This window comes from Capsella rubella, unplaced genomic scaffold, assembly GCF_000375325.1.
Source record: "Capsella rubella cultivar Monte Gargano unplaced genomic scaffold, Caprub1_0 scaffold_5, whole genome shotgun sequence".
In the NCBI taxonomy this organism is placed as follows: Eukaryota; Viridiplantae; Streptophyta; class Magnoliopsida; order Brassicales; family Brassicaceae; genus Capsella; species Capsella rubella.
The window spans coordinates 1,820,525-1,839,821 of record NW_006238919.1 but is presented as its reverse complement, the minus strand read 5'-3'; the positions used below and the strand labels follow the sequence as shown (position 1 = coordinate 1,839,821).

Genomic DNA, 19,297 nt, shown 5'->3' with positions numbered 1-19,297 from the left:
ATATAATCATGTCGTGTCTATATTTGATAAGATGTACCTGCCAAGTCTTGATTCGAACACCAGCAAGAGTGTTCTGTATAGAGATATCCTCTACAATGATATCAGAAACGCATGCTACACTCTTATCTTTCCCTAGTCCACCTATGCTGTGATCACAAACCAAAACAAATCAAAATCAAAATCAAAATTAGTAAAAAGTGAAAAAGAATAATATAATGAAAAGTAAAAAGAGATTTAATATTATATATAGACCTTATGCCATGGCCAGGGCCACAACTGATATGGTGGATGTGAACATTGGAGGAGCCTGTTTGGATGGATACACAGTCATCTCCTGTATCAAAAAGGATTAAAATAGAAAATTCTAGAGTTAAAATCCTGCCCAAAATAGATAAATAGTGTATAACTACTAATTAATTGTTAAAAGTTTATTATAATATGATTTGTGAATACTGAATAGTATTTTAAACTTTTAGAATATCTCTCTGGTCCATGTAACCTTTCTTAATTTGTATATTATAAAAGAGTCTTTTTCATTCTGCATGCTTGCTATAGTTTGCTTAAAAAGTTAGTTTGGTGACAGTTTTATACCGTTATTTAAGTCTTGTTCTTTATTAAGCCAAATAGCCAATGATGTCTCTTCCTGTTTCATGTCTTTACTTTTATAATTTTACATTATCTTTTCGTGCTAACATTTTTTTTTCACACTTTGGCGTCCACAACGTGACAACCACTATGTTCAAGTTCAATTATATAAATAAATGTCTTTTATAGTTTTTTATTAATGTATTTCATATTGTAGAATGATGATATGATGAGTCGCATAATAACACTAGAACAATGGAACTGTATAAAAAATCATTTTCTAACTCTATATATATCTATGTAATGGCTATATATCTTCTTGATTTCTGGTTTATATCTTCTCTTTTTTGCAAGAACATCGTTTTTATATATGTCATATAGTTTGATACGGCTAATTTTCTTAGGGTCGTGATCATATGAAATAAAATAAGTCTATGGAACTATACATATATAAAAGTTTTGTATACAGTTAATGAATAAAGAAAATAAATAAATTTTTAAGTAAGAGAATGTATATGAATTACCACAAGCGATGTTAGAGTGTTGAATCTCGACGTTACGTGTGTTCTGGAGGTGGATGCCGTCGGTGTTAGGGCTATTCTCCGGGGACGAGATCGTTACGTTGTTGATTTTGACACCGTCCGAGTCATCGAACTTCAAATGGCACAATGGGCTGTTCACGATACTTATGTCACGAACCGTCACGTTGTCACTTGCATAAAACCTAAGTGCCTAAACATATAATTCACATAACCCATCACTAAAAAAATTTCTATGAATTTAATGTTAATTAAAATAAAACTATATACTAAAAATAGAGTTATGTACCGTTGGTTTCATTGGTGGGATATACTTGTTTCTCGTCTGAAGCAAACAAACCACAAATTAAAATCTCACAAACTATTAAACGAACATATATAGCAAAACGTTTTATATACTTTTTTTCTTTCAAAAATACATAGAAACAAACAATCTTGATTTCAATTATAATATATACAAGATTGAATGTGTTTAATTCACTCTTTCAGTATAAGTAAACCAATTAAGCGTACCTGAGTTTGATAAGTGTCTAAGTTCCACCAGTTAGAGCCACGACCATTAAGAGTCCCTGAGCCTTGGATGGTCACATGACTGACCCATTTGAAGTTAAGCCATTGAAACAAGCTTGACTTAGGCCATGACCCTATCTTCTCCGGTGCCACTAAGGTTCCTTCTATTTGAATAACCGTCTCCTCCATGCACGGCCCTTGTAGTGTCACTGCCTTCACCATAAACTCTTTTCCTCCCGGAACCTCCACTTTCCCACCGGCTACTTTGCAAGCTGCCTTCCACGCTCCGACCAATGCCTACACGATTAGAAAATGTTTTGTACACAAATGGTAAATGCACATGAAAGGTTCATGTTGAATATATATGGACGTACCTTTGAGTCGTCGGAGAGTCCATCACCCTTGGCACCAAAGGAGAGAATGTTGAAAACGCCATCATGAGTGGACGGGTAAGGAGCCGGTGCGGGAGACCCGCTAGGTATATTTTTCGAATGACGACGGTGTTTGGGTTTGATCTTCTTGATGTGATGTTTACGACCCTCGACGGAGATGGTGGAGATGGCGGCGACTACGATAATGACACCGACCAGCATAGCTAAAAGTGGCGAACTCTTTATTGTCTTCATATTCTCTCTTATACCTTTTTGTTATCTTTTGATTCCTTTGTTAGTGTATTGTGAAAAGAAATGGCTACAAAGGTGTTATATAGCAATAGTTTTGCAGAATATACCTTTTCTTTTGTGTTATTTTCATAAATACCCTTTAGAACTCCAAAAAGAAGAAAAAAAATTAGGTTTTGTAACTCAGGTATAAGTATAACAAATTTCATAACTCCACCAAGAAAATTTTTCACATATGAATCTTTAAAATTGGATTGACTAGTGAAGAATAAAAAAAGCTCTTTCTCCTCTTTGTTGATCGCAAGTCATAAATCTTACAAATAAGGTTCCATGACAAAGTTTTATAAATTAAAAAAATCTCCAAACACATTTAGGTACACTAATTATAACACATCTTAGACTTAATTATATATCTCTAAATCTACAGAAAACTGCAAAACCATTAATGGAGAACCTTAATCTTTCAACACTTTTTTTTATAGGCTTTATTAAAATACATTCTTTGGGTCCTTTAGTGTTAATTAACAATTCTCATAAACAATAATTTTCAGCCTCTTATTTTATATTCTTGAATTGGTTCCAAATTAATAGACATAACGATGAAAACATATACTAGTATATAGTGTAAAGACCAATTTATTAATGTGTTGCTCCACTAGATCCAAAATGGTAACACAAATGCCAACTAAAAAGCAATAAAGCATTACAATTAATGAACATAAATTTTGCAATGCATGTATATGTCTATGTATTCTTTATATGTATTATATGAAAGATGTATGAAGCCTCCTAATTTAATTTAACTTATTTAGATAAAGGTTGCTGCATACTATTATAAAAAGAAGAATAAAACCCCAAGGGCTGATAATTAATATATAATATGATGACATAGATTATGTTATGGATGTTTGTCCAAAAAAAAAAAAATTATGTTATGGATAAATTTGTATAACACCTCTAATGGAAAAGGTGGTGAATTGTTGAGTAATAATTAAAATGGGTTAATGCTGAATGATCTGTAGCAATTGCTTTGTTCTTCAATCATAAGCAACAGTTAATTATGCACACTTTTACATTATAAAAGTAAAATATACCTTATCCAAAAACTAATAGGTTGGTGCCAAAACATTAGTTAATTCTCTTCAATGAACTTTTGCTAGTTCAACTAATTCAAATGTGCTTAAAATTAGATAGCTTAGTTAATCAACGGAAATTTGTAATAAAGATTTAAATCTAAGTTTTAATTCAACACTACATTACTAAAGTTTACATTGCAATATAACTCATTTCACCACCATTGTTTTCTTATCGTGTTACCGCGGATGAATACATGATACAATGTGGTACATAAATTATCTTACTGTGTAGTTTGCCCAAAATTTTGTATTTATTTATCTTAGTGAGTTAATTGTAGAGAAAGAATTCTGATTAAAATAACGAAAACTTTTGGAAACAATAATTTGCTATTTATTAATAGAGAGACAAACAGTAACTAAGAATCACTATCATATTTTATATCATAATTCTAATTTGCCAAAAGAAGACAAAACTCAAAGTTGGCTGTTTGGTGAATTAAAAAGGCTATGAGTTTAGGACAAACTTAAGTTGGCAACACACCACTATTTCTCTAATGATCTTTTGCAAGTTTTTTATAATTAAATTTTAATTGTCAAGAAGTCCTACAAACTTTAGATATTAGCAATAAAATTATAAAGTAATCAAAGAAAATAATACCCCAGTTCAAATTCTTATGTTGTATTAATATTATTTATAAAAAATATTTTCTTTTATATATTAATTATTCTTTATAATAAGAAATTATTTAATATATTATTTGTATTATCTAGGCTTGTATATATGATTGCATACATGTTTTTAAAGCGTAAAGATGCAAAAGGTCAGTCAATTTATATAAGAATGAAAGAAAATTGCAAAACAATATTGAATAGTTAAATAGCAATAGGAAAATAAAATGCTTCCTAAAATTTAACACATGAAATTTGGTTTTTTGAGAAAATGAATCAATGAAATTATCAAACAAAATTTTTCTCAAAGCTTTGGACATATCAAATATTTTAATTTACAAACATTTTATACCACAGATCCACAACTTTCATTAGGAAACTGAATCTGGACATAGTGTAACACAATCCACAATAATCTTTAATTATATATTATGTTCCCTTGAATTAGAAGAGTATTAATATATGTTTTCTTATAGTGATAATGAAATCACAAAGTAGTACCTAAATCAATGAATGTCGACTAAGTAACATTACATACCAAAACAAATTTGGTACACTCGAATTTCCATTTCATATATTCATAAATATTATTTGGCTAACCGATATTATCCAAAACATTAGTATAACATAATTTAAAATGTTTGAATTTATTGTTTTTGCGTAGAATCTCTTATATTAGCAAAATCATTTTAAAGGGATTTTTAATTCAATAAAATTCTACTTTACATAATTTAGACATAAATTCTCTATTAGGTATTGTTTTTAGCCTATTTGTAGTGATAATTACAAGAAATCGCAACATTTGGAGGATTAATTAAGATTATATTTATATTCCATGTTTTTTTTTTTTTTGACTAAAAAGGGACATACATGTTGGAAATTTTTAGCTTTAGTAAGAAAAATTAGACATTTATCAAAATAAATAGTGATAAAAAAATTATCATAGAAAGATTCCTATGCATACTAGTAACAAAGATACCATAGAAAAAATGAGAAAAATATTATCATCCAATTAAAAAGGAGATGATAACATTTACAATTCCACTACATCTTATATTTAAAAAGAGTATATACATTTTGATGAATGTTTGAAATCAAACATTTATTTATTTTAATTTCTACTGAAATGATTGATTACTTGAAAATTACTATAGTTTAATCATAGTTTATAAATTATAATTCAATATTTTTATTAAGTGTCGAATAAATTAAGTAAATTATTTTTAGTACATATATATATATATATATATATATATTCGATAATGATAGAAATGGACTAAGTATAATAAAACAAACTACTAATTCTGAGTTTCAAAATACTAGAAAATAAAAGTATGAAAATAGCACAACACAATACATGCGAATCATATAAATTGATAAATAACTATCTCTATATTAGTAAAAGAGAAGTACAAAAGAATACGGGTCGGGTCAAAATTAAAAACTTAACCCAATTTTATCATTTGGATATTTCAAAATTGGATATTAAAATGGGTTTGGATACATACATCGGATACTTCCCATATCTAATTTTAGGATTATATTATTTCCATAACTAATTATACGATTTCCTAATATTACCCTAACTAATTTAATATAATCTTAAAAAAAAAAATTTATTCTTCTTTCACTTTTATTTGATCTTATTTTAATTTATGATATTATACTATATAATATAAACATTTAATAAAAATTTAACTTTTTTTTTGCATATGTTGCAATTTGAATTTTTCAAAACGGATATATAATACTCAACTACATTCGGTTAAATATTTTGGACAATGGTCTAAATTCATTATGAGTATCTGTATGACTAATATTAAAACCATTGTTACATGAGCTTATTTAAAATTTCAAAAAGTATCAAAATATTATAATTAAAGGTTCAAATATATGAAAATTTTATAATTTAAAATATTGAAAATATTTTTTGAATATATAAATGTAATTTTAGAGACATAATTTTTATTGATAAAATATATTATATATATCAAACTATGTAAATTTTAGATAGTTCACGGGTAGTTTGTTAAAATCACAATTATAATGATAAAACGAGTTATGAATAATGTTTTTTACAAAATGAATTATGTTACTGGTTGGTCATTCAAAAAATATATTGTAAATATGTAATTTTTACATATATTCCTACTTCTACTATATGATTATTTACTCGCTTTTTTCCTTTATTATTTTATTTAACCTTATTATGCATATATATGATTCACCTTAATCGATTGCACTGCAATAAAATTAAAATGTAACATATTCTAATCTGTTAAAGGTTATATATATGTAAATATTTCCCCCGCGCTGTAGCGCGGGTCCAAACCTAGTACACCGTTATTAGAGGAAACGTTTTTTTTTTTGTCAACTACACGTTCATTAATAAATGTTTACAAAAAAAAATTTCTGAAGTCAACAATCTAGCTGCATGAGCTAGATTATATGAGTTGGAATTACAAGAAAGAGTAATTTATAGAGTAAATGCTACTATTATTAGAGGAAATGTTTTAACTTTTAACCAAATAAAATGACAAAAAATTTGATAATTCAACAAAAAGTAAAAAAAACAGACAACAATACGCATCTGTTGAACCACTAATATTCGACTGGGCCTCATAACACAAACAGATAAGGCCCACACTTGCAACAACAACAAAAAATCAGACAGAGCAAAGCTGGTTTTATTACCCTTCCATCTAATTATCTTTGTTTCGTTTCATTTACAATGAAGGATTTGATCGATCAACGATCACAAAATGAGAGATTCTGCTATTGCTCTTTCTCTGTAAAATCTAACAATGGAGATTATGATCTGTACCATGAATCCAACAAACTGTTAACTTAGTATCTTCTTCGCCTTTTAAGGACCACCATACGATAGCATTTGACTATGACTTCCTGCATTGTATAGACTTAGCTGATATATCGCTTTCGACACGAGTTCTCTCAACTCCATGTTCTGCAGACCCGCCATCCGTTCTGCACCTTCGAGCACAGTCAACACCTTTGCTTGTTCCAGTTTCTCGTTGTTACTAGCGTTTATTGAAAGGTAACAGAGCAGTGCTAGACACTGTAACTGCATCTGCTGCTCGACGTTCCTTATCAGCTTCATTAGTAACGAGATTGCCCCGTATTCGATGATGTTCTTCGAGTGCTCTGTGCAGAGGAAGTTCTCGGGACATACGAATTTCTGCAATGAAATCACAGATGTTATCGCCACTTCCTGGTTGCTACTTCCCAGTTTCTCGACCAATGGCTGGATCATTCTCGTTTCCCTTGCAGGGAATGTCCGCGCCAATGACCCGATAGATTGGATCGCTGGAATTTTCAGAATCGGGCTATCAACATCTTTGATAATCCATAACATCTGGTCAATAACAGCTTTAGCGGCCGGGGAATTGGTCTTGAAAGCTGCTCGTTTAAGGTCAGCATTCGATTCTGCAGCAGCGGTTATCTCCATCAGAGTCATCAGACAATTGTACTGCAACTCACCAACTTCTTTTTCCACAATCTTCGCCAAAGTAAGCAACCCTTTCGTTTCCGTTATCCTCTTACTATTCGCTACATTCCCTCTAGCAAGCATCCACAGAGCTTCCGCGCAACTAACCTTAAGCTCATGTTTCACCTCAGGATTCTCATTATCCCTCTCCTTCTTAAAATTCCCAGTTTTACTTCCACTACCACCAATCTCACGATACACATTCGACTTAGAACTCTTAAACGGCCTAGGAATTTTCAAAGAAGGATCTTTCTCAATGTCTTTGTTCATCTGAACAAGAGAGTGGATACTATTGTGCTTACTCAACTGAAGATCATCCACAAATACATCCAGCGAAAGCAACGTAACTAAAGGCTTAATCACACTCTGCCTAGCAAACTCATCTTGAGCAATTGGATCATGCTCCGCCATTCTCGCCACCAATGTAGCTACCTTAATCTGAACCCTAACAGAAGAATCACCAAGAACCTGAACAATAATTGGAACGCCAAGTTCATTAACAATAGACCTAACCTTATCCTCATCACAAGCCAATAGCCCTAACGCCGTAGCCGCAGCGATTTGCCCTTCCGCCGATGAACTCTCCTTCAAAAGCCTAAGCAACGGAGCAACACCACCTTCATCAACAATAATCTTCTTATTCCGATCATTATCACCAGCAAGCGAACCAAGCTGATTCGCCGCATCAATCTTATCCACCAATTTCCCCATCTGTATCGACGCAGCCAAAGACCAAACCCAAGGCAAAATCGGATCATTCGTAGCAATCGGAGGAAGCGAAATCACAATCCCACCACCGAAACTCCCTTCTCCGTCGGAATCAAACACACTCAAAATCCATTTCACATCACCATTAGAAGATTCGAGAAGATTAATCACCTTACGAAAATCGCCAGCGTTGATGATAGTACAAACCCGCCGGATAAGATTGTGCCTCCTACACTTGCGAACAAGAGCAAAGCCTCGCTCTAGATTCTTCTTAACGTCGACGATAACTCTACGAATCGGCCGGTCATAAACCTGTTGAGAAGAACCGGTGACGAATCGAACAAGCGTTCTAAGCATTTGAGCAAGACGATCCACTTGTTTCCCAACCTCACCACACTCTGTTTTAAACGATTCAGCTTCATCCACCGCTCCACGGAGCCGCTCCGCCGTAACTACCAGAATCGAGAGCTCATCTCCAATTTTACTCTCTTCTTCCATGGAGTGGAAAAAAAACTTCCACCTCTCTCTCGATTTCTAGGGTTTTGGTTCAGACTTATAGCTGGGTGGTGGCTAGTGTGTGTGTGTTGTTGTTGTTGTAGTTCATCATCGTCGTCGTCGCCATTGTTAATAAGTCAAGTCCGTTTTTGTTTTCTTTCTTTTTTGTTTCTTTGCTTTTTCTACGGTTTCTGATTTGACCAGCGCGTGAAGTACACGGCTTACGTGTGTTGTTTGTTTCCTTTTAAAGTAATTAATGCGTGGAAAGATTCGATTAAGATTAAGAAGCGTTTTAATGAAGTTATGTAATTTAGGGGTTCATTAGTTCGAGAGATTTAACAAAACATTCTTATTTGTATCATTTTTAGGACATGAACATATCTACATGTATATATGTAATTTTATGTTCCCTACTAAAGCTATAAAAATGTAAAGAATATATAGTGTGTAGGTTTTATAATCATTTGGTGTGAGAGTTTTCATTATTTAATATTTACCATAATTTGATTATAAATTTTCGAAAAGGCCTACAGTTTTTGTGGGCTTAAGCATTAAGGAAACATGTATTTTCGTGGGCTTAAGCATTTTAGTTCAGCCCATATTCTTATATAAAAATGTTATAGCCCTTTTGAGAAAGATGAAGAGTGAAAGATATTTTGATTTTGATGGGATATAAATTATTTATAGCTTTTTGACAAAGGTGAAACATGATTTGGAGTTGGTTAAAAGAGAAACAAAAAAAAAAGTTAAAAGTCTAATGATTTGGTTTTCTTTTAATTCATGTAGGGTTTTTTTTAACTCAAAACCTCAAAAAATTATTTAAACTCATTGTATTTTTTATATAACAAGTCATATAAATAGGTTTAATTATGACTTGTGTCTTTAGATAACCAATTTATTGATATTTATAAAACAACATCACATATTCTTATTCAGGATGGTTAAACTTTTAAAACAGTTATAAATATGAAAATTTTGATTGCTATAGTAATAGACTAATAGTATTACTTGACCAAAGTTGTAATAAAAAAAAAAACAAATACTGACACATAAGTTTTCATTTTATAATATGACCAAACCAAAACACATGTGATAATTTATAATTCATCCAAACTTTGCTATCATAATTTGATTAACTCAAAACGATATTTGTTTCTACATTTAGCATTTTTTTATTATTAAATGCTAGTTGCTATACAAGTTGTTTTTCTTCTTATAAGTTCTTGAATATATATGCAACTCTCTGATTTTATTTTATTTTCGTAATTGCATCTTTATGTCAAACATATTAACTATATTTTTCTTCTATATATGTCATGACTGATTAAACCCAAGATCCTTACTCATTGGTCTTAAGTCTTTGACCTCCTTTAATCTCTCTCTCTCTCTCTCTCTTTCTCTCTCAAGATGGAGAAAGACAAAAACCTCACGGAGACACTTCTCTCTGCGGCGGCGGAAGAACGTACCGATCTTCCTTTCTCATCCGTCGAAGATATTCCTCCGATCACCACCATCGGTGGCTTCGTTAGGGAGTTTAACGTGGAAACCAAGAAGCTATGGTACTTAGCCGGCCCTGCCATTTTCACGTGCATGAGCCAATATTCTCTCGGCGCTGTTACTCAGGTCTTCGCCGGTCACATCAGCACCATCTCTCTTGCCGCCGTCTCCGTCGAAAACTCAGTCATCGCCGGCTTCTCATTTGGGATCATGGTAATGTTACATTCACCTCGTTTTAACATATAATATGTGGTTTGCATTTTATCATATTCAAGATGTTTTTTTTTTTTGTGGTTTATATTTATCATTCAAGATTTTTTTTTTCCCACTAAGTTTCACAAAATCCAAGTTGGGATATATTTGTATTTTTACATTATTATTAACAAAAAATTCTGTTATTTAAATTTTGTTTTATCAAAGATAATATTCGTAAATATTTATAATATAAAAGAAGAAGGTTAATTATACCATTTATTGAATTAAATAAATGTAAACATAACGTTCAAGAAGACAATTGCATCCGTGATTATTTGGTTTTTATTGTCAAAGTAATTATTTATTAAATAATTAGACTATCTTTATTCAGTTTTTTCCTTCTTTTTTTTTACAGACATTTTCACATTATTTTATATTTTTAAAAAGTTTGGCTCTGTTTTGTTGTTTTGAACTCTTTAACGTATACTTATGCAATTGTTGAACAAATCCTAGCTTGGAATGGGAAGTGCGTTAGAAACGCTATGTGGACAAGCGTTTGGAGCGGGGAAATTGTCAATGCTTGGCGTTTACTTGCAACGATCATGGGTGATACTAAACGTGACCGCTCTTATCCTCACCCTCCTTTACATTTTCGCGGCCCCGATCCTCGCGTTCATCGGCCAAACCGCGGCGATATCTAGGGCCGCGGGGATCTTTTCCATCTACATGATCCCTCAGATCTTCGCTTATGCCATCAACTTCCCAACCGCTAAGTTCTTGCAATCTCAAAGCAAGATTATGGTCATGGCAGCTATCGCGGCTGTTGCACTAGCTATACACGTGCCACTCACGTGGTTTGTTGTAGTTAAGCTCCATTGGGGTATGGCTGGTCTAGCCGTGGTGCTTAACGCGTCGTGGTGGTTCATTGACACGGCTCAGATCGTGTATATATTTAGTGGTACGTGTGGTGAGGCTTGGTCTGGTTTGTCGTGGGAAGCGTTTCGTAATTTGTGGAGCTTTGTTAGATTGTCTTTGGCTTCTGCTGTTATGCTCTGGTTAGTCTTATAACCAAACCCTCTACTTAATGTTTTTATTTTATTTTAATTAGTGTTATTTTTAATTTGATTGAATGGTTACACTTTTGAAAAGCTTGGAGGTTTGGTATTTTATGGCAATCATATTATTTGCTGGATATTTGAAGGATGCTGAAGTCTCTGTAGCCGCCCTCTCCATCTGGTAAATTTATATAATTTTTAGTGTTTTTACAAGTACTATTTTTATAATTAAAGAAGTTATTTAAGGTTTATAAGATTCGTTGTTTGATTTATTCAGTTTCTTGAATTTTTTAAAGTTATCATCAAGAATCTCTAGGAATTAGCACTAATCCGTCGTGCGTAGTAGAGAGTAGAGACTTAATTAATCGTTAGTATTGTCGTCAACTAAATTATAAAATCATAGGTTTCTTGGGCAGTGAAAACCCTAGCTAGTGGCTAAGTTTAAATAATTTGCTGCATTAACATTATTCTTATTCTCTTGTACTTTTTTAATTTATTTCTGTAACATTTTGTTTTAGTCATATTTATATAGAAAAATAACACATGTCATATATATTAACTATTTATTATTGTTAAAACTTTATATTATGTTAAATTAACTTTTAATGTATACGTCTAAACTTTTTGTTTTGGGTCTTGTAGCATGAATATATTGGGATGGACTGCAATGATTGCTTTTGGGATGAACGCCGCCGTAAGGTAAAAAATACGTGCAAAAGTTATAAACTAGCTTTAATTATATAATAACTTGAAACATAATTAAAATGGTGCAGCGTGAGAGTGTCTAATGAATTAGGAGCAAACCATCCAAGAACCGCCAAGTTCTCACTATTGGTAGCTGTGATAACATCGACGCTGATCGGGTTCGTTGTATCAATGGTTCTACTCATCTTTAGAGATCAGTATCCATCATTATTTGTGAAAGACCAAAAAGTCATCATTCTTGTTAAAGAACTCACACCAATACTTGCACTCTCCATTGTCATCAACAATGCCCAACCTGTCTTATCAGGTAATCAAATCATATATTGTTACCATTACGTTTGAAATAGAACTTGGTTCGGACTGATCGGTTTGACTGATTTCAGATTTATACTTACTTCTATGTGAATGAGTACTCTATTGGTTTGATTAGATATTGTTTAACTAAATAGGGAAATGTTACTATAACTCGATTAAGACATTGGTTGTGACGTTATGTGTGAGAAGCTTTAATGAATTCGATGGCCTTATGGTAATAAATATGAAATATCAGGGGTGGCTGTGGGAGCTGGATGGCAAGCAGTGGTGGCATACGTTAACATCGCATGCTATTACTTGTTTGGAGTCCCATTAGGTCTATTATTGGGCTACAAGCTTAACTATGGTGTAACGGTAATGAAACTCAAATCTTTCTATTTTCATATTACCATCATCCTTGAAAATATATACAATGAGCCATAACTAAAAAGACCGATAAAATGCGAAATATCTTTGATTTGCTAGGGAATTTGGTGCGGGATGTTGACGGGAACCGTGGTTCAGACAATAGTGTTAACATGGATGATCTGCAAAACGAATTGGGACACAGAGGTACTTATTCTATATGTTGTCTAAAATTTTAGCCTTCAATGTTCTAATGCAACTTCTTGGTTATATATGTATAGGCTTCAATGGCTGAGGACAGGATAAGAGAATGGGGAGGAGAGTCATCTGAAATAAAGCAACTCATAACCTAAAAAGAGTTCATAGGCCAAAGTTCTTTCAATCACATTGAAGAAAGACTTTTTTTTCACCCTTTGTATTTGGTCATAATAGGTTATGTTCTTTGTGTTTGGTTATTAATTATAAACTCTTTAATAGAGAGATTAATTAGTCTAATGAAAAGGCATATATATATGTCTCAAGAATTGAAAAGTTCAATCACATCATACAAACACAACCAAAATAAATTATCTCTAACAAACTAGTTGCACTTAAACTTTCAAATCACACCATATACATACATTATTTTTCAATTTCCAATTGTTTTGTTATACAATGAAGTGGATAGAGACATGATAAGGAACCAAGGAGGTGAGAAAAACGAGTTACCTCTCTTAACGTCAAAAATCGTATTCGTGCATGCCATTGGTTCGACTGATACTATACTCAGATTATATTTATTGAGCATGAATTAGGTACATCTATATTTTCTATCTAACACATTCATTGTATTAATTTTGTTTCTCATCAATTATGCCGACAATTACAAGTCGGAAAATAAACCTCATTAATTGTTACCTCCCCACAAAGACTTCACTGATTCTACTGGTGTCATAAGTGGACTAAGACAAGGCTCATGTAGCCATGTTCACTTGAAGTCTTGGTTAGGTTGCTTTGTGTTGAACTTGTCCCGCTCTTTGGATTTGTGTCATAACTCATAAGTCTACTAATGTACAATCCCACATGTTCATACAAATTTAAAATTAGTTAAGACTTCTTAATCTGTAAACAGTAAACAGTATTATTCTCCTTCTATTATTGTTTCTTCATATTTATTGTTGGTGTCAATTTTTTTAGACTTGCACCAACCAGTGTGTCTGGCCAATGCCGTTTACGATATTTATTGTTGGTATTAATTTTTTAGACTTGCACCAATCAGTAGTGTCAGGACAATGCCATTTACAAATTACGTACGCAGTCGTAGTACAAAGAGATAGATAACTTTTGAGAGGAATGATCCAATCCCGGTTTATCTTAAGAGCTTGATGTCGACTTGGTTTAGAGGTAAATTGGAGCTGGTTCAGTTGTTGAAAAGAAGAATGAGAAGCTTTTTGGATTAGAGGGTTTACTAATTTCATTTTGTATTGGATATAAATCGTCATCTCCGTCTTCACATTGTTGTATCCATGACAAACTTGTATTTTCTTCTTGATTTATTGGCTCTTGTTATGGCTCTTGTTCATTGTTGTATGATCTGAGAGAACTACAAAGTTTATAGTGAACTGATGTAGCTAGATTTGCTCACATTGAGTAAGCTTAAGCTTAGACCGAAGTGTATAGGTCATTGAGTGAAGCATATAGAGGATCCTTTCGTATCAATAACACATAACACAAGTACACAGTTATATATTTCCATCAAATACATTATATACAATGAAATATGATTTCGGCTGATTACACATTTATACATGAAATCAAAATATAATTTCAAGACATGTAGAAGAAACGGTACCAAACCATAATTGAAAGAGATGAAAAACGTTTTCTTCATGTCTTCTACTTATTTTTGTAAGATGAGTGCTGCTCCAACCAAACCGAACCACAGTGTCAAAGCAAGCCAAAACACTCTGTTCTTTTCCATACCAACGGTTGGTCGCCAAACCAAGAGCTTTCCTAGAAAGTCTTCGCTCGAGTTCAGCTGGTTTGTGGTCGATTCATTCATTCGCCGCTCCTTATCCCTGTCCTTGTCAGTCCATGTCACTGCATAGCTGTGCACACAACACAAATACTATTTCAGGCAATGTCGATATACGCATTAGCCATGAGAACTGAGAATTCAATCGTCAAAAGACTCAAAACAAGAAGGTAAGCTTAAGTGAATGACCTGTCGTAACTTGAACCAATCATGGGAATAGTAACCATTTCCTCCTGAGATATCTTGAGCTTAGGAGCTTGCAAGATATACCGAAGCTCAGAAGCTTGACGACGAATACCAGGACTCGGGTGTTTCTTCTCTAATTGCTGATAAAGATCAATGCAATCAGCGTGGCGATTATTGGCCTCATATGCCATAGCTAACCAAATTTGAATCTGGCCAAATCAATCCCCCGTAAAAACATTAGCAATCATACCAATTTCAAAACCAAAACAAGTACCTAAACTGGTGTTGTCAACCAACCTCACCACCAAAGAGTGTTGGCCTTGGGATAATCGTAAGAGCTCCTTCAAGAAACTCGATGGCGCGTCCATACATGCCTTTACCATAAGCCTTTTGACCCAATTCAAACATCAATTCCGCAGTTCTTCTCCTCTCTGCTTGCTCCTGAGCTACCTGCTCCCACCAATCTCTTCCATAAGCACATCATTTCACCAATAACTCATTTTCTTAGCCTATTCCAATGTGAAATCTCACATAGCCTTCACTAAGATCAACTAAACTAATCTAAGAGTGGTGCTAAGGCCTTTAGAACTAATACGAATGTGAAATTTTCAAATTTTGTCTCAGTTTAATCGAAACAAACGCACCTTTTCGAGTTCTCGTTTCACTCTCATCCTCTTCTTCTCCTCTGAATCGTCATCTCCTTCTTCATCAATCTTATACTGTAACTCCTCTGCTTTCCTTTCAAGCTCCTTCATATCCTGATACTCCTTGGCTTTCCTCTTCATCTCCTTCTTCTTATCGTTAGCTTCCTCCTCGTCATTCTCATTGCCGTCACCACCGTCGCTGCTTTCCTCGTCGCTGGATCCCGCGTCGTCGTAATCGACGGCGTTTGCCCTGGAATTCGACTTTCCGCGAGCTAAAAACCGGCGATTCCTAGCCTCGCCGTCAGATTCAAGAGGCTTACTGGTAGAGAGAGCCGCGTAGTGAGAAACGTGACTGTTCGAATCTCTCTTTTGTAAATTCAGCACAACGTCAACCATCGTTAAACGGATTCTCCGATCAGTTACCACCGTACGGTGAGAGTTAATGTCGAGTAACAACGCCACGTTTCCGATAACCGCCGCCATGAGAGCGCCACCACAATCGAGGAAGAAGTATGAACCAGAGAAACAGATTAGCTTAGAAGGAGAGAGAGATATTTCTAAATTACTGATTTTACCCAAATACCCTCATTTTCCAAATTTGAGTTGGCTCAAACTGACGATGCGTGTAAGGGTAGTTTGGTCATCGAGAAGCAAATCATGTCAAGCTTTCCTTGAGGACGCGTGTACGAAAAGCAAGAGATGCGCGCGTCTCACGTTTACTCCAACAGGGACAAAACCATGTCGTTTTAATAGTCTTGACGTTTTTACGATTAAGTGACCAACACCGAGACGTTTTCCGATTAGGTGACCAACATCGAGACGTTTTTATAGGAGTAAAACGTCACCGAGCTTACTCTGACGACAAGAAAGAACACTGAACAAGAAAGCTTGAAGCTTTGAGATTTGATGATACATATAAACTTCACCGATGGGTGAAAATCTTCAGATTTAAATCGAAAGATCATAACTTTAGGGTTTATCAAATTCGAATCAGTAAATCCAACATAGAAGAATATCAATTTCATGTTCTTCGTATCACAAAACCAAAAAAAAAGACAAAGCAGAAACTCACAACACAAAAGCTAAGATCTTGGTGAAGATCCAAGTGTAGATGACGGCGAGTGTAGCACCAACGGGAATAGTGACAAGCCACGAAGCAACGATCTCTTTCACAGTCTCAGCTCTCACACTATTAAGCCCTCTAGCGAATCCAACACCCATCACAGCTCCAACGAGCGTATGTGTCGCCGATATCGGAAGTCCTAACTTAGAAGCAAACAGAACCACCGACGCTGCGGCGAATTCCGCCGCGAATCCTCTTGTCGGTGTAAGTTCAGTGATCTTCTTCCCTATAGTTGCAATCACTCTGTATCCCCACATTGTAAGACCAGCAACGATTCCAAATCCTCCCCAAGCGAGAACATCCATAGGGATCACGATTTCAGCTCCTCCTGCAGCTGCTCCGTTTTGGAGGATGCTTAATGCGGCGGCTAATGGTCCGATTGCGTTGGAAACGTCGTTGCCTCCGTGAGCGAATGACATGAAGCAAGCGGAGAGAACTTGCATATAGCCAAAGATTCCGTAGACTATCTCTAGCTGTGTACCTGTTGGTCCTGCGATATCGGAGAGGAATCCGATAGCTTTGGGGGTGTTTTGAGATGTTTCCGGTGACTTGGTTTTAGCTAGGAGGTGACCAAGTTGTTTCCTGATGATTCTGTCAAAGACAATGGCTCCTGCTACTCCACAGGCTAAGGCTTGTGATAATGCTATTGGAAAGATCTTACTTAGAGGCAATGCGACTGAGGAGATACTAGCCACACCTACAAACACAGCGACAGGAGCAGCCGCTGCAGCTGCTTGTCCGGGGTTTGGTGCACTGTAAACAAACTGCACAGAACCAAAGAAGCTTGAGTATGACTTCAGAGATCTTTCAGAAATCGAAAGTTAGTTTCTTGTTTTCACTTACTCTCCTGATGCATTTGTAAACAAGGAAGGACACAAGAGCTCCTAACAGAGGAGAGATAACCCAAGATGAAGCAACTTTAGCTAGAGAACTCCAGAAAACAGCACCAGCTCCTCCATAGACAAGCCCAAATCCAACCATTGATCCGACGATACAGTGAGTTGTTGACACTGGCCATCCATAGTAAGAAGCCACCTATTAAATTCACAGTCACACAATTGTTTTTCTATTAGTTTCTATCATTTGGAAATTCCATCCTAAAAAAAGGTTCTAACTTTACTAAATCCTTTCTTGATGCTAGTGAGGAATAAGCAAAAGATAAGTTGGAACCTGTAACCAAGTCCCAGCTGCAGCCAAAGAAGAGAGGAGACCAGCAAAGAGCAACATATCTTTGCCTTGGAACACATTAGCCATGATAATCCCTTTCTGCATCGTGCTAGTCACGTGAGTTCCCATCAAAAGAGCACCTGAGAATTCAAGAACTGCAGCCGTCATCACAGCTTGTCGTATTGTGAGGGCTCCGGATCCAACAGAAGTTCCCATAGCATTGGCGACATCATTAGCTCCGATGTTCCAGGCCATGTAGAAACCAAAGAGCAGTGTTGCGTAAGAGAGAAGCTTAGTCTTGAGAGCCAGTCCTTGTCCCAGGGACTTCATAAAGAGTGGAAGACAAAGAGCAGAAAAGGCAATGACTATGGAGATTGCCCTAGCTGTGGTGGACGAAATGTGAAAGGCTTGAGCCATCCCAGAGAAGTCTCCAGTTGCTTCTGCATTACCTTTCCCATCGGATCCGCTTGAATCGGCAGAAGATTCGTGAGAATTCTGTATTGGTTGATCAGCATGGTGTTGCTCCTCTCCCTCAGAGTCTGCATAAGAAGAGAAACTAGCTAAAGGGCAGACGAGTTTCAGGGGAAGAGAAGTGTGTTTCTGAGAAGAAAGGAACAGAGCAGTGTTCTTCTTGAATAAAGGAGATTCCTTGGGAGAGAAACAACCAAGAGCTGATCTTGGTGTGCAGAGATGAGAAGTCTTAAGTAGCAGCGAGTGGTTTCTAACCGAAGAGAAACGATAAGGAAGAGTCATGACTGAAAAGTAGGAAGAGGAATTAGATTGTTATGTGGAATCAAGAGGTGAGAATGAGGAGAAGGTAGAGAGATGAGAATCTACATAGATGGGATATGGGCCATGGATGATGAGAAAGAAGATGGTGATGATATTGATGATGATGAAAAAGGATTTGCATAATGGGAATTTTTGATTTCAGGAGAGACGAGAAAGGGTAAGTGTTGGTGGCACCGGGGAATGTGAGGTGGAGGTGAGAGGATTGAGTTTGGATGTTTCTTGTGTTAAAGAGTGAGACTTTTGAACTTGTGTGGTTCTTGTGGAATGTTATTTGGTTGGGCCTCACATCCTCACTAATAATGCCCACTTGTAAAAGACGAGAAAAAGAAATGATTTGCGAATTTTGTTCTTTGGATGTGGAGTAAAAAAAAGAGAGAATTAGATGCAATTCTTTTTTATATCATGTCTATTATTCACGTGAATTAGATTTTAAAATCAGCTAACTTGTGTATTCTCAAGTCTCACTATCCCATAACATCTACAATAAACCTCTATAAACTAATAAGGTCGGGACTGGAAAAATATTTTAATAATTATTAATTAATAAAGAGA

At 34.9% G+C, this 19,297-nt stretch overlaps 5 protein-coding genes across 6 annotated transcripts in view; 1 reads left to right on the top strand and 4 right to left on the bottom strand.

Moving 5' to 3' along the window:
• Window positions 1-2,285, bottom strand: part of LOC17884988 (polygalacturonase At1g48100) — a 3,348-nt gene extending 1,063 nt beyond the window's left edge. The window contains exons 1-6 of the mRNA XM_006293278.2: window positions 2,009-2,285; window positions 1,638-1,931; window positions 1,414-1,449; window positions 1,110-1,317; window positions 253-334; window positions 38-146 (exon numbers count right to left, since the gene is read on the bottom strand). Coding sequence (XP_006293340.2) covers window positions 38-146; window positions 253-334; window positions 1,110-1,317; window positions 1,414-1,449; window positions 1,638-1,931; window positions 2,009-2,260 — 981 coding nt within the window. The 5' untranslated portion in view covers window positions 2,261-2,285. The remainder of the gene's footprint in view (window positions 1-37; window positions 147-252; window positions 335-1,109; window positions 1,318-1,413; window positions 1,450-1,637; window positions 1,932-2,008) is intronic.
• A 4,282-nt stretch (window positions 2,286-6,567) lies between these two features.
• On the bottom strand, window positions 6,568-8,848 carry LOC17886876. The gene has a single exon (XM_006290692.2). It carries the CDS (start codon window positions 8,708-8,710, stop codon window positions 6,866-6,868), a length of 1,845 nt encoding a protein of 614 aa, XP_006290754.1. The 5' UTR covers window positions 8,711-8,848; the 3' UTR covers window positions 6,568-6,865.
• A 1,216-nt stretch (window positions 8,849-10,064) lies between these two features.
• Window positions 10,065-13,301, top strand: LOC17885990 (protein DETOXIFICATION 29). Its single transcript, XM_006290888.2, has 8 exons — window positions 10,065-10,417; window positions 10,913-11,454; window positions 11,549-11,635; window positions 12,097-12,153; window positions 12,228-12,466; window positions 12,710-12,828; window positions 12,940-13,026; window positions 13,101-13,301. The coding sequence occupies exons 1-8, from the start codon at window positions 10,115-10,117 to the stop codon at window positions 13,170-13,172; spliced, it is 1,506 nt and encodes a 501-aa protein (XP_006290950.1). The 5' UTR covers window positions 10,065-10,114; the 3' UTR covers window positions 13,173-13,301.
• Window positions 13,302-14,487: 1,186 nt separating this feature from the next.
• Window positions 14,488-16,180, bottom strand: LOC17886533 (MAP7 domain-containing protein 2). The gene is made up of 4 exons (XM_006291354.2): window positions 15,664-16,180; window positions 15,317-15,469; window positions 15,023-15,228; window positions 14,488-14,906 (listed from the first exon to the last, which is right to left on the bottom strand). Exons 1-4 carry the CDS (start codon window positions 16,144-16,146, stop codon window positions 14,699-14,701), a joined length of 1,050 nt encoding a protein of 349 aa, XP_006291416.1. The 5' UTR covers window positions 16,147-16,180; the 3' UTR covers window positions 14,488-14,698.
• A 393-nt stretch (window positions 16,181-16,573) lies between these two features.
• On the bottom strand, window positions 16,574-19,131 carry LOC17887400 (inorganic phosphate transporter 2-1, chloroplastic). Of its 2 annotated transcripts, XM_023782457.1 has the most exons (4): window positions 18,791-19,131; window positions 17,957-18,708; window positions 17,630-17,821; window positions 16,574-17,550 (listed from the first exon to the last, which is right to left on the bottom strand). In XM_023782457.1, the coding sequence occupies exons 1-4, from the start codon at window positions 18,864-18,866 to the stop codon at window positions 16,732-16,734; spliced, it is 1,839 nt and encodes a 612-aa protein (XP_023638225.1). In that variant the 5' UTR covers window positions 18,867-19,131; the 3' UTR covers window positions 16,574-16,731. The 2 variants fall into 2 exon arrangements, with proteins under 2 accessions (XP_023638225.1, XP_006290778.1); XM_006290716.2 differs by having other exon boundaries at window positions 17,957-19,130.
• Between the last annotated feature and the right edge of the window lie 166 nt (window positions 19,132-19,297).